This window comes from Cricetulus griseus, chromosome 2, assembly GCF_003668045.3.
Source record: "Cricetulus griseus strain 17A/GY chromosome 2, alternate assembly CriGri-PICRH-1.0, whole genome shotgun sequence".
In the NCBI taxonomy this organism is placed as follows: Eukaryota; Metazoa; Chordata; class Mammalia; order Rodentia; family Cricetidae; genus Cricetulus; species Cricetulus griseus.
The window spans coordinates 340,943,775-340,959,161 of NC_048595.1; the positions used below are offsets into that span (position 1 = coordinate 340,943,775).

Here is a 15,387-nt window from a genome sequence, read left to right on the forward strand (position 1 = left end):
CCAGTTGTCTGTAGTCATGTGTATACATAGCACAGGGCACAGCTGATGGGACAGAAAAGGAAGCACCCTTCTCTGTTCTGGTCCAGATCCTTGAAAACTGCTGGGGCATACTCCCAAACCCCACACAGCCTTAACTCTCTAGTAGCCTTGTTGTTCCTTTGGAGGCATGGCCTCTGCAAAACCAGTCACCATCTCCACAAATAAGTTCTTCCTTGTCCCCTTTATTCACGTTTATTACAGATACTTTCCCTCTCTTAGAACAACACAGCAGTGCCCCACCTCAGTGATACATTCCCTTTTGTCTCTTCACCTTGGACAGCATCATATTCATTCCCTTGAACCATCAGCAAGCACTGAAAGAGAATGGTCACCTTCCCCAGTGGCCCACCCTAGTCACTCTCGACCATTCCACTGACACTACAAATGTCCCCATCCTATCTCATTTGCAAGAAAACTATTAGGAAAGTGTGCCATAATTAAGATCATCCACCTTAACTTGCAAAAGCACACCATAAGTGTGGACAGTCTGAGGCTATAAAAATAGACACATACAAAAGTACAGCTACAAAATCAGGGGGAGCCCATTTTCTTCAATTTGCATCATAAAAAGGATTTTTGCATTAGAGGTAAGCTTGGGGGAAGGGACCACAGTATGATTATGATTCTATGTTTAGTTTCCCCCCAAACCTTTATTTTTGTGGACTAGTGAGAGCACATTGAGTCAGCCAGTGAGGAATGGAAGGGGTTAATCTGGAAATATGCAGTTCAGGGTCACACAGTCATTATGCTAGTGTCATAAGTCAGGAAAGGACAGACATATTTTAATACTGTTCTGTGGGGGTTTTCTCTCTCTCTCTCTCTCTCTCTCTCTCTCTCTCTCTCTCTCTCTCTCTCTCTCTCTCTCACTCTCACTCTCTAACACAGCATAGCCACTGAGCTACAGCAGTCTCTGGAACTTGATGTGATGTGTGATCTCTCAGACTCTATATATTGAGCGACATAGTCCAATGCTTCCTATCCACAGTAGTCCATTGGGTTTGGCCCACAGAGCATTTGCGGAGAAGGCCATCCGGGGCCTCCAGTCTTATGTTCCCATCAGGGTGTACTTTGTCCTTGATGACAGGAAACACACCTGATTCCCAGACCTCTGTGTGCAGCATCAGGCAGGGTCTCTGGGCCCCTGGGATGTTGTCCCTCAGACAAGGCCAGCTGGTGTTACTTAGCTCCACAGGTGTTGATGTTTTTCCCATCCACAGCATCTTCCACAAGGGAAATGTGGTAATCGGTGGACAGGGTGAAGTGAGAGATGCAGCCCACGAGGCCTCGCATGTATTGTCTGTTTGTGTGCAGAGCGATTTCCTTCATTCCACCTGCAAGGAGGCAAAGAGAGAGGGAGAGAATGAGGGAAGAGGTGCCAACAGTTGGAGATTCTTTACGGGTCGATTGAGTGTCTCCTGGCCAAGGACTACCCGTCTAGTAGTACATCACATGTGTTAGGTTGATCACTGAATACAACTTTGAACACTAAAAAGGCTAATCTCAGATGTGATTTCTGGCTCAACTGACAATCTTAAAACCCAACAGCTCTCGAGTAGATTACTGAGATGTTATATAATGTCAACAACAGGTACTGTCTTGGCTGCTTTCAATTAAGCTCACTTAGAAAACACAAAAGATATGAGTTCATGCTTTTTGTCTGTGTAACAGATTATTAGCCATTTATAGGAATTCTACTCATTGTATTCTGAGAGAGGACACCAAGCCGGATCCTCCTTCCTCAGAGAGAACTCATTCGGTTATATTTAGATAGTTCCTGTTCTCTTAACAAGGAAAGCCTGATTTTCCTGGTGGATGTCAAGAGCACAAAAGCAATGTGAGTGAGTCCCCTTCCTGCCTCCTCAGCCATGGGTCAGAAGTTCAGAACATGGAAGAATGGACTATTAGGACAGCTGCCTGGTTTCCAGGTATTTGATTGACCCTGTTGAGTACACAGCTTAGGGACAACAAATAAAGGTCTTAACGAGGAAAAGCCCCAACAGAGTGAGTTTTGGTCAAGGTCACTTACCCACATACAGAGCCCCATTGATGTTAAGTTGCCTCATCATGCCAGGTGACTTGCCTGTTCTGGCTCCATAGTCATCCACAGTAATCTTCCCCGATTGGCCATCCCTGCAAAGCAAAGTAAACTGAAACCGAGCGAAATAAGCTATCATTGTTGGAGTTAACTCAATCATTTGGATTTAGAGGTATAAAAGTAACTACCATGAGCTAAACAATGAGGTTGTGAAACACACACACACACACACACACACACACTGCCAACTTCTATAGCCCCATGGGAAGGGGGATCAGCCCTGGCTCACTTCCTAATACCATCTCTTCATTCATTGAGTTTTCAAGAATTTCTTCCTGCTGTGTCCTCTGCATTTTAAAAACGAATTTTAGACCTTCATAACTGGATGCTATAATGGGAAATGGCCTTAACAGCTTGTCTTGCTCACACTTCCACCCATCCCCCATTACTCTAAACTATTCCCACTAACTTGATTTCATTAGTTATGGCCATTTTTTAATATTTTATATTTATGAGTTAAAGATATACCTTCTAATCAATGGCATCTTAGACTGGAAAAAAGTATAGTCACCTTCTAAGCTCCATAATGCATAATTCATTGTGTTTATTTCTCATTGTTTGTTTTTTACCTCCCAGAGTAATGCTAGACCACCAAGGAAAGGTGTTGGTTTTCCTCAATAAGTCTCAGGTGTCTGGAATAGTGTATGGCTCATAATAAGGGATCACTGAGCAAGCCTTATATGAAAATGTATTAATTAAGATCAACTTCCAAAGCTATTGTGGAAACTATCTGTTATGCATGCAAATCACAGAGCAGAGTACCTGACACACATCTTGCTCTATTGAGGTTGGCCAAGGGGCATGCTGCTATGGTTTCCCACCTATAATCATATAACTGTTCTTATCCACAAAAATGAAAAATACAGATCTTAAATTTCTGTGACTATGAACTGTTACAAAGCACTGTTTCTAAATTATCTGGCATAAGATGTTGGATAAATGAAACATTTCTTCTATTAGGTATCATGCTTGCAAGACCAGAGTTACCCAAAGAAAGGCAGTGTATAAAGCAGCCCACCTCCCCTTAGTGAGTCTCTCTTTGTTTATTCTGCTGTCTCTGACCTTTCATAGAGAATTAAGATATCGACCCAGTCCTTCTTGCTATGTGTGATAGATATAGCCTTGACCCAGTTCCTAAGAGGCCTGTCTGCTCACAACTCACAGATAGTCCAATCCATCCAGATCCTGGCCTCATCCCCTATCTAGCCTTTACTGTAACCCAAGACATACTAAAAAACGAGATCAATGATGTCAATAGGAGGGGCTATGTCTACTAAGCTATTTACACATGCCAAGCTTGATATTCTGGCATATGAAGTTCTTCTGAGGGAACATTCCACTGCATTATTTCTCCCAGACATCTGAAATCCCTGTGGGTGGGCTGCATCATGGGGTGGGACAGAAATGTTTTTGATCTAGGTTCTGCTCACAGCAATTTATATTGTTTTGGGAAACACACTTAACATGTTTCCTTAGTTGTCTAGGAAGGGACTAGTGTCCCCACCATTGTGTATCTTCGTATACATAATCAAACCACAATAACTATGCGAGTTTAAATTCCTCTGTAATATGTGACTATTCTACCAACCATTTTGACCCAAGGTTATAAGCAGGTTATAAGTGTATCCCCTGATGTCGGTGGGGCAGCAGTTGGGATTCAGTGTGATTGGAGTTGAGAACCAAAGCATTTCACATTCCTTCCGAGATGCCTGTGTGCAACCTCCTTTGAAAATGAGTGAGAGAGGAATGAACAATTCCCAAGCTGAATAGTTTAGAGTATTTGGAAGTCAGGTTGGACTCTGCATTTTGACTTGTTTTCTAGAAAAAAAAAATTGAGATCTGGATCTGTAAATATGCATTATGGAAAAACCATTTGTTTTTACAACTAGAATTGGGACTTTGTTAAAATGCCTACACATACATCTGGGCTTTGTGGGCTGCCTGGCAACAGATGTTTTGAACATAAGTCTGCTTTTGTGTTTTCAACACCTCCTTAGGTTCCAAGGCAAGCACTGGGGTCAGGGCAGGGGGCAAAATAAAAATGATCTTAACACAGCCTACATGGGAGCAGAAGAAGAACCTGATTTCTAATGCTTAGATAACATTCTTTTAAAGGGAAGTACTGTCTACACATTTTAGAACATTCTTGTTACGATAAATCTTTCCGCCAAAAGCTGCCTGAGCCCCACCGCCACGTGTGAGCTTTACACTAGCCGCCTGCCTGAGTTAGGCCCAAATAAATACACAGAAACTTGTATTAGGTACAATGCTGCTTGGCCAATGACTAGGATTCTCATCTGTTAGCTCAGTCTCAATTATCATAAATCTATATTTTATAAAACTTATCTTATTGGACGCCTTATTGGTGTCCCTCCTTGTCGTTGGCTCACATCGTGCTGCTGGAGCAGGAGCGGAGGGGAAAAGAGGCCCTTCCTGTTTCATCTTCGCTTAAATATGAGTCTCCTTGCTATGTCACTTCCTGCCTGGATCATCACTTCTCTACTACATTTCCCAGAATCCTCTTTGACTCCTAGTCCCGTCTACTTGCTGTCTCATTTGCCAAACAATATTTTATTTAACAATCAATAAGATAAGCATACACAGAAGTACTTCCCCCATCACATTCTTTTAGGTCTTTATGCCCCCCCCATTTTCATTGTGTGAGTCTTTAATGCCCCAATTTAGCCACTAAGAAATATTTTCTACATATGACAACAAATGCTACCAAGGATATGGACCAAACTGAACTCTTATAGATTGCTGGTAAGAATGCAAAGTAACTCAACCACTGTGGAAATCAATATGGAGATACCTCAGTAAGTCTAATGATCCATCTGTACTACTCCTTGGTAAAACCCAAGGACTACAACCCTATGTGTCACAGGGATATTTGTATGTTAATGTCCATTGCAGTGCTATTCATAATAGCTAAGTTACAGAAGCAACCTAGGTGCCAGTTACCAGAGAATGGTTGTAGAAAATGTGATGTATATGATTTTTTTAGCCATAAAGAAAGAACAAAAGTTATATTGTTCAGGAAAATGTTATTAACCAAAACAAGCTTGTCTCAAAAAGACAAATATGTTTTTTTTCTCTTTTGTGGTTTCTTTATTTATAGATAAGTAAAATCACATATGTACATGTGACATGGAGGTAGAAATGAAATTGCCTAAGTGAACAAAGAGAAGGCCAATGGAAAGGGTAGGGAAGATGGACATATGGCAGAGATGTGCTCGGCATTATATACTTGTATGAAAATGTCCTTATGTAGAACAATATGGTTATACACAATGCAATTTGTTAAGTTTTTTCTCCTAGGCCATCTTCTTCCATTCAGAGCAGATGTAGGGGTTCACTTTCTGCCCACTGGTGTCAGTAGAGAGCTTGGGGGGGATTTGGTGGTAATATGAGGATGCCAGGTAAAGATGGGTTAGAGGGCAGTAGGACTGAAAGGAAGCTGGAGACACCTCCACCCTCTTGTAGCCTGGCTCTGTCTCCCATTTGTAGGTACCTGCTCACCTGACAGCCTTGACTCGGTGCCACCGGCCATCGCTGAAGGAACCATTTACCATGATGGAAGCCACGCCACTGCCCAAGTTGTAGCTAAGGGTATTAGGGAAGAACAAGAAAAGAAAAATGACACACAGGCATTCAGGAAGCTGCCCATTCACAAAGGCTCTCACTACAAAAACTCACCCAGAATGCAAAGCCCTTGACTCAAAGTAAACAGGCTGGCACAAAAGGTGGTCACTTTCCAGGTTCGTATGTGAAAGAATAAGTTTTTAAATTTTCAATTGTGGTAGGATAAACATTACACTTACCATCTAGGCCATTTTAAGTGTACGTTTCAGGAGTGTTAAGAATATTCATGTGTAATTAACACAGTACTTCCATCTTGCAAAACGAATGCTACATAGCTCTAGCTCCCCTTCTGCAGCCCCTGAGCACCACTCTACTCTTCCACTTGCTAGCTTTGACTAACATAGACACCCAGTTAAGTAGAATCACCTTGGACAGCTGCCTTTTGTGAGTGCCCTCCTTCACAGTGTAAGGCCATCAGGGTGATTCATACCCGTGTATGGAAGCATCCATAACTATAGCATTGGGATGGATGAGAAGAATTTGTCATCTGTACAATCTGTTATGCACAGTGTTACTCTGAAATTTCTGTCCACCCTGAACCTTAGAGCGTGACCTTGTTTGGAAAGAGAGTCTCATGCAATTAGTTAAAAGTGAAGCCACAGTGGATGAGAGAGACCATCAGTCAATATGACTGGTACAGTGATTAGAAGAAATTTGGACACAGAGACACATGGAAGGAAAGGGTACGAAGAGATGAAGGCAGAGGCTATAACTGTGCATCAGTTAGCTAGAAACACCAAAGACTGCCAGCCAGCACCAAAACCTCAACCAGAAGCAGCAAAAGAAACTCCCTCAATCCTGCCAAGGAAGCAGTGCTGACAACATGTTGAATTTTGGATTCCTGGTCTCTAGAACTGTATAAACATTGATTTTTTTAATGTTATAAAACTCATGATAATTTATTGCAAAACTCCTAGGAAACTGAAACATTTTTCACTTTAAGAAAGAAAAAAAACTTTATTGAAGAGTAAGCTGAACTCTAAAGAGTTGAAGAGACTTTGTCTGAAACCACAAAGGAGAGATATAAAATTGGATTTCTTGAATCCTCTGCCCCACTTCCTTTGATATCGGCTCTACCTTGTAGCACTTTAATTTGCAGATACTTTGAAACCCTCAAGGAATCAGAAGACATGGGTATGTTTACCAAGAGATAGCCCTCTTGACCCACTGTTCACTCAGTTATTCTAAATTAATTCAATCCAGCAAATATTTAGTGAGTGACTACTCTAGCCTGGGCAGGGAGCCAACTGCCGAGACATTCCCTGGATAACACAATCAGACCACGTGTTCAGACCTTCAGAGAGTGGGGTCCACAGGGGTAGCTTTGCTCTCATCATGAGAGGGGGGTTGTCTACACACAGTAGGGGGAAGAGAAAGGCTGGAACGAAATGTTTGTTCTGTCTAGAGCACTGGAGACCCTTGTTCTGAGAACAGTGCAAATAGAAAGCACTTGATTTTCCCAGAGAAAGTTCTGTAGCTCATTCATTTCATAACAGAGTTTCAAAGAAACAATATGGCCACAGCATTGAACCAAGAACAGAAGCTGTGGTAGCTTCACAAACCATGGGACAAAAGCTGCCACTCAGACCCTAAAATCCGCACCACTTTCTAGCCCACTTTCCTACATCAAGTGTCTCCTATAAAATAGCCAGAAGGTGAGGTTTCTGAGGATTCCTTTTGTGAGAGCCAATTGCTTTTTGAAGAAAACAGTGAGTGTGTGCCTGTAGGATGACTTAGAGGGTAAATGTGCTTTCCATGAAGGCTGGCAGCCAGAATTCAAGTCCCAAGACCCACATGGTGGAAGAAGAGAACTGGCTCCCACAAGTTGTCCTCTGATCTCCACATGTGCACTGTGACACCCCCCCACACACACACAGTGTGAGAAGTAGATAATTTTTAAAGAGGAATGAACATGAAGCAGGGCCGGAGGTTGGCTAAGTTACTGCATGTGGCTTTGCTGAACAGCATGGGGGACATGTCATGGATCCTCAGACTTGTCAACTTACCAGCTCTGTGACCTTAGGTGACTCACCACCTAATTCTATCAAGTACAGGTAAGACACTTTCCCTGAGGGACTACAGAGAAGGTTAACAGAACACCCTATAGGAACTAAACAAATAATGTCACCTTACCAAAAATGTGGGACTTGGTGATGCTTATTCAGGAGGTTGACAATGCACCTTGAGGAGAGGAGAGCCGTGTGGCGGAGTGGACCAAAGGTGGTAAACATGTAACTAAAGTGAGAATGCCCAGGTCCTATAGTCAGGTGACCTGTGTGTAACTGCAGGGAGCCATACCTGAATGTGCCAGTCAGCATGCCTCTGCCTAGAACATTTTCATTGTATTAGAACCAGGTGGGACAAGCTGAACATTCTTTCCTGAGGCCAATACCTCTCATACTCACTTAAAGGGACACAGCATGCTCAAGGGAATTGAAATAATTTGGCAGACAAAAATTCCACTATCATGTAAGATAGGGCAACTTGGTATCTTTATGGCCTACCTTTCCAGCCCTGACTCCATAATGTCAGGCCCTGCAAAGAACCACCTGTTCATATTCTCCCTGGATTATTTGTTTTATATGCAGCATATACATATGTTGCATATAAAACTACACACACACACACACACACACACACACACACACACACACACACACACACACGACAGACTAGAAGGAAACAAACTACAATAAAGCTGAAAGTCACACTCATTTCAGATGAGCACTTGGATTCTCTCAGTGTTCAGCTGGATTTCTAAACTAAAGGTGTCTGGCTTGGGAGCTCCATTGCCCTGCTCACTCCTGCTCTCCAGCGGGAATTTCCATGGTGAGTTAGAGCAAAGGATCTTAATGCCCATAAGGGAGAAAGTCAGAGTGCATCCTATTATCTCGGGACTTTCTCTTCCATTTGTGTTAGAAACATTGTAACCGTGATAGTGAGCTTGGGCACTCTGCAGAATGGTGTACACTCTAGCTAGACCTCAGTGATGCAACTTCCTCAAGGTCAGAAGCTTTTGTTCTGATTTTTTTTTTCTGTTTTTTTGAAACAAGTGCTGGTGTAGTTCTCACAGCCTAGAACTCATTTTCAGTCTGAAAATGGCCTTGAATTCTTGATCCCCTTGCCTTTCTTTGCCTTGGAAGAACTGGGACAATAGTGCCATTCACTATTCACTATCCCAGGGAAGATCCTGATCTTACACTAGTAACAATGGCAGCAATGACTACATACAGGGATTCTTTGCTAGGTTATCTCATAGAGGCTGTGGCTTGCAGAGTCCAGAAAACACTTGATGGAGGTAAGAATTTGTATTCTCCTTATCACTAAAAACTCGTTGACGTGCACTTGGCCCTCTCCAAAATTTAATTCATTTCATCCTCACAAAATCCTCCCAGCCAGCTTTTTCTTTCCCAGAAGCAGGGTCAGAGGCCGAAAGAAGGTAAGTGACTTGCTGAGACCACACAGCCGAGGGGATAAAGTATGTGGAACCTCGAAGACACTTGAGACCCTATTCCTCGGGGTGTGCTTTCTAGAACACTTGGGGTGCTTGATGCCAATAAGAACCCAGTGTGCACCCACACTAAATCCATCTGAGCCAGGGAGTGGGCAAGCCCTGGAATCTACCCTTTCGACAAGCTCCCCAGTGAGCATAACTCGTTGTGTGGTGCCTTTTTTTTTTAGCCTACCTGCCTATATCATGATCAGCTTGTTCCCAGCCCAGCCTAGACTCCCCTTTCGTCTGTGTTGGATGGATGGGTGAAGTAGGATAACTAGCCAGATGAAAGTGCCCAGTAAGCAGCAATGTGTGGCTCCAGATGTTGCTGCCAATCCTATCCTTGCTTGGGCCCCAAAAGTGTATAAAGAACACAAGAAAGCCCAAGGACAACTTTAGCAACTCAATAAGAAAAGGGTAACCTAGAGTATGAGTTCAAGACGGAGCAAGCAGGAGCAAGCAATTAGGAGGTGAGAGGGGGCTGGCAGGACCTGCAGTGAGAGCTGAGCTGGTGGCAGCCAGTGGCCAGTTTTCTCAGGTCTCCATGCATTGAATTCAGCTGGCAGTTGAGGGGGAGTGGGGTGGCCCCACACTCCACTTAGCTACTGTTTCAGTTCCCTTTTCTGGGTACAATCAAGTACTTGAGGCCTGGGTGAGGTTAACCACAGGAAAACCACAGAGAAATGGCTTTAAAGCAGCCAGCCGACAGGGTGGGAAGAGCTCCTCCTCATCTGACCTGGGGCCAGTGAGGAATGGGGAGCAGTGGTAGGGTCACAGGTCAGGGGAGAAGGCTCAGTTGGAGATGAGTTGCCCTCACTTGTCAGTGTTTGTTCTTCAGCTACCTACCACTGCAATGTCCGCCATCACAGAACAGGTGTGACGTTAGAGTCACATTCCCCTCAAAATGTCTTTTTTTTCAAATTTAGCAGCATCTCATTATCCTCACCTGGCTGGCACTAACTCCACTATCCCCAGCACAAACAGCTGACCAAAGCCCTGGAATGTAGTCTTCATCATGTCTGTAGGTCAGCTCTCTCTCTGTAACATTTGCTATCAATTTCTTATTATTTACTGAACACTTGGGGGTCCTCAGCAGAGGGGGAGTACTAGAGGAGTAAAAGCTTAACAAACCCCCCTCCCCCATGGGGAAAACACCCAGAGCCAGAGCAGAGGCTTGCAGCAGGTGACTGAATCTCCTGGGGAAATGGTCGCAATGCAGTCAGGTCAGGCTGGCTCCTGGGGATTTCTAACAAGTTCCCCAAGGGTGTTGCTGGTTGATGGCAAGCACCTTTTACAATCTTCATGCCCTCATTTTTCATATTTCACAAGACAGCCCCTGCCCTTTAAACAGTGAGCTCTCTCTCATTCCAGAAAAGAGAAGACGAGGGAAAAAGCATCCAGGTAATTCTTCAGCCACTACATAGCCACCCAGTTAACAACTTGGAGAGCAATATAAACTAACTTAAAAGAAGTAAGAACTGCAGGGCAGGCATGGTAAATACTTTTTAATCCCAGCAATAGGGAGGCAGAGGCAGGCAGAGCTCAGTGAATTTAAGGCCAGTCTGATCTATATAGAAAAGTTCCAGGTCAACCAAGGCCACATAGTGAGACCCTGTTTCAAAAATAAAATAAAATCCATTCACACAGACAGGCATACACACAAATAAAAATCATTTAAGGAATTAATTTTCAGAAAAGGAGATCAGAGCTTCTGGGACAGCCTTGTTAGTTCCACTCAAGTATTTACGAAGATCCAGGTGTTAGGTTGCTCCATGGAGACGTGACTCTGCATTTCCTTCTCCTCACCGCAGAACACCACAAACCAGCATGCGCCCTACGGCTATGGAACTAAGTTAGACAGAAGCAACTTAAAGCCAAGGCTCCTGGAGTTAGATTTTCAGATCTTCCCAAGCTGGCCAGTATCAATTCCAGAACTTCTAGTCTACCAGTGGGGAGCATAAGGTAGGGATATACTAAAACAATGGGCACAGAATGGCTCTGCAGAGGGCCAGATAGTAAATATTGAGACTTTGCCCAACAGTTCCCTTTGAAGCTGCTCTAGTGTGCCACTGCAGCCTGATCACAGTAAGAGACAATATGTAGATGAATGAGTATGACAGTAGTCCAATAAAACTTGGAACAAATTGGCAACCTAGGGGAGTGGTGTGAATTTGCCTCACAGGCATAGATGTTGCTGATTGGAAAAAAAGGAGACTCAAATGAGGCCAGAGCCTTCAGTTAACTGCCAACTTCCAACATAGTGTGTTTGGGGTAACTCCTGCAGTCTTCAGCACACTCTGCACTGTCTGAGAAGAAAATTCAAGATGAAGACAGAGCTTGGGAGGAAGTTACCTGAACACCAGGGCTCCATCCCGAAGGCCTAGGGAAATGAAGTCACTGTTAGGTCTCAAGGGGCTATCTCCCCTCCACAGCAGTAAGCCATCCTTGGCGGTTGTCTTAAACCTCATGAAGGCATTTGATCTTGATCCTGACACCCTGGAGGAAATGCACAAGGGAGTTCATGAAATCAACCACCAACATCTGTTTCGAGTCATCCCTGCCTTCCCTAAGCAACCAGATGTGGAGATAAAACTTCTCTCTCCGCATCTGCATGCACTGGGAAAACAGAAGGAGCACAGCCCCTACTAGTCGCACCATTCATAAAAGTTCTGGATGCTCATGGAGCAGCAGTGTCTGACCCTACAAAGAGACACTTGCAGACTAAGACTTTGGCCAATGTCACAGTCCCAGGCAGGTAGCCTTATGTACCAGACTTTTTCCTTTCCTTTCCTTTCCTTTCCTCTCCTTTCCTTTCCTTTCCTACTCCATGGCTCTTGGGAAGCTGCCCCTCATTTCCCAGCAGAAAGTGGGCTTCACAGTTGCCACAAAGCTCAAATCAGCAGTTTCTTTGGGCTCTAATCATGGCAGCAGAAGGCCAGCATGAACAGCAATGATTGTCCTTCAGGCCATTCTGGAGGGAGAGGAGACAGCCAAGGCCGGGGATCTCAAAGGAGGTTACTTGATGGAGTGGCTCTTGGTCTTGGAAGGGTGCCAAGACAGAATCCTAGGCCAAAGCACAGGAAGCTCTGAGGATAATGGGTGTCAAGCAGGATGGCTTCTGGGCAATATGCATCTCTGGGAAGAGGCTCCTGGGTTCCTATGTGCCTGTCATTTCCTAAGGCTAGTTTAGAAATTCATCTGGCTAGTTATCAGCATTCATCTGATGTGGCCTGAGGGTCTCCAGCAAAAGATGAGGCAGAAGGAAATGTAAGTTAATATTGTCATTAACAAGACACTACTAGAACCTAAAGCCAAGGCTCCTGGATTTTAGACTCTCAGATTTTCCCAAGCAGGCCAGTGCCACTTCCACGACTTCTAGACAGCAGGTGGGGAATACAGTAGATCAAGGGACACAGACTAGTTTAACTTTTTTCTTACCCATTCTGGCAAGAAGAGTGGGGAGAAAGTGTTTTCTTTCCATTCTTCCATCAGTGGTACCATCAGCATGCCTCCCTCATACCTAGTTCCGAGATGTACAGTGTATTCACTAGTGAATGCTGGGGAGACTTGGGAGACTTCTGTCTAGGCTTGCCATGGCCAGGTCTAGATAGAAGGTACCAATCTTGTCTTCCTCACACAGGAGGTCCACCAGGCCAGCTACAGGCAACTCAGCCCTGAACAGTTTTAGTCTCTGACTAAAACCTTCTAGTCTCTGACTCTGGTTCCATGTTCCTTCCCTCCCTTGGCAATGTGGACCATGGTGAATCAGTCAAGCCAAGTCTGCATCTCTTATCAATGCTTGGAATAAGAGCTGACATATAACTTATCATCCAATTTACCAGGAGGATTCTGGGGAAGCTTCCTTCTCTTTAGTGAGAGTCCTTTACATTTCCATACAACATTGCCCAATTTAACAATCATCCTAAGAGTGTCCAATGAACAGCTAGGGAATATGCTGAAGGTAACAAGGCAGACAAGTGAATGAGATTTGGGGTCTTTCTTTGAGGATACAGCACATCCTCTGGATTAATCTACCCAGCTGAATGTTACAGGGTTAAGACATTTTAAGCTGTTTTAAGTTACTTGAACCTCTGAAGGCAACACACTGAAAAAGCTCTTGAACACTTCCATTTGTGTGGCTTCACATGGGAGTACATGCACCTACCTGCACATATCAACACAGGCACTCTAGTAGAGGCTCTGATTTGAAGCTTCTCCATCTCCTCCTGCCACCACAGCGTTAGCTCCCCTTTACTGTTCGTGGCCTTTGGCTAAGAACTAGAGGCGATGACCTCGGACTCCTTACTTAAGACTCTACTTTGGGGAGACTGAATAGCCTTCTACCATTGGAGGGAAGGACCAAAGAAGGAAGAAGTATACCTTGGCTGGGAATGCGTCTCACTTAAGTCCTTATACAAAGGCCACAAACAGAAGCTGTGATTAGGGAAGTGCAGAAGGGTCTACCTCCTCCCACAGAACATGCCTCTCAATCCCTCCTAAAGAGTCCATCAACCTGGAACCAAACACTTAACTATATGAGACTGTGACGGCCAACCTTATTCGAACCACTACAATAGTCTGATATGCCTACAGTCACCCCAGTGACACAGAAAATGATCTTTCAATCAGTTTTGCTTCTCAAAACCCTAAATTCTGACCTAAAGCAGAGTGTCTTTAGGTTAAAGATTTGTCATCTGTTACTATGAACCCAATCTAAAGGGAAAGGAAAATTCTAGAACAGTTTTGCTGGTGGTTGAAAGGTGGATGAACATCACCAATGACAGAGGACCAAGGGACAAACTGAAGTTGCCAACAACAAGTTTGACTGAATAGACAGTTCAGCCAACTCCACTCTTGTCATATACAAGCAGCTTGAAATTCTAGCTCATCCCTGCCTCCAGGGAACCAAAGCTGTAACTTGGGCATTTGTATCATGCATTCTGTCCTGTGTCCTGCTCTTCTGCCAACACGAGGAGAACCGAGCAATTTTCACTGTACAGGCAGAGCCTCAGGAGGACAGTTGACTTTTGCTCATGAAGACATAGGTACTGGTCTAGCATGCAAGGGCTCTGAGCTATTTGACTGGGAGCAGCTGAGTCCTTATACAACTGGCTCCAGGCAGATCTGCAAGCTATGGCACAGAACAGCACAAAGCTAACAGCTCTCTTAAGGTCAGGGGTGGGGGTGGGGGTATGTCACCACACTCAGGATGTAGGTGCATCCAATTCCTTCTGCCTCACAAACTGGAACATTGGAAACCCCAGGGGCAAGTCATATTCTTCCAGGCCCTTTGACCAGAAAAGTTTGGAGTGCTTATAATGAATGGGGTTGTTTGGAAGACTAACGCCTTCAAGTTTATTTGCTTTGTTTTGTTCTTGTCTCTATGTTTATTTCATATGCCCCTCTCCACCCCTAGTCTATGGGGAGAATTTTTATCTGTTATGAAAGAGAGTGATGCTGAGAAACTGACATCCAGGGAATAAGCAAACTGCTGTGCTGGCCCATTACCTCTTGAGGATATTTGGATTGTCATAGATCAGGTAACTGCGGCCGATGAACTGAGGGATCTCGATGGCTTCTGTAATAGCTGAGACAGAAGAGAAAATTAAGGTTATGAGGCATGCAGCCCTCTTGACCTCTACACCCTTACACATGTCAGTAACATGGCAGGAAAGCTATCCATGGAATGTGACATTTGACAATTTGTCAGCCCCTTCCTCTTGGCTGTGTATGTACTGGCCTGGCTCACAGCAGCCTGGTCCAGTGGCCTGGCAATGGTTTCTCCCCTTTCTCCCTTCTCTGGGGGCCGGCGGTTGCTGTCACTGGCCTTGGCACTGCTGAGAAGGCTTTGCAATGTGATGAAACTTGAACTGTCCCCAGTGTTTCTTGGAAGCTGGAGGAGAGCCATGTGGAGAGCAGCTGGGGATAATCCCAGAGTTTTGCCAAGGGAGGCAGAGACAGTCATCCCCAAACAAGTCCCAATGGGGTTGTGGGGTTCTTTACTTAGAGCTTATCTACTATCTATGGAACCCCTGTAGCTCTGATGTGGAGAGAGTGGGGAGTGTGGTATATCAGCTCTGACTCTTCAGTCAGACACATGAGGTCTTACAAAGCCCTC

The 15,387-nt window shown here is 44.4% G+C and overlaps 1 protein-coding gene across 3 annotated transcripts in view; it reads right to left on the bottom strand.

Annotated features, from left to right (window-relative positions):
- Positions 1-1,215: 1,215 nt before the first annotated feature.
- Egflam (EGF like, fibronectin type III and laminin G domains) overlaps positions 1,216-15,387 on the bottom strand; it is a 163,970-nt gene continuing 149,798 nt past the window's right edge. For all 3 annotated transcript variants that reach the window (XM_027401335.2, XM_035440594.1, XM_035440595.1), the window contains 5 exons: positions 14,778-14,856; positions 11,622-11,765; positions 5,654-5,737; positions 2,066-2,169; positions 1,216-1,370 (listed from right to left, as the gene is read on the bottom strand). In XM_027401335.2, the coding sequence (XP_027257136.1) occupies positions 1,216-1,370; positions 2,066-2,169; positions 5,654-5,737; positions 11,622-11,765; positions 14,778-14,856 (566 nt within the window). The remainder of the gene's footprint in view (positions 1,371-2,065; positions 2,170-5,653; positions 5,738-11,621; positions 11,766-14,777; positions 14,857-15,387) is intronic.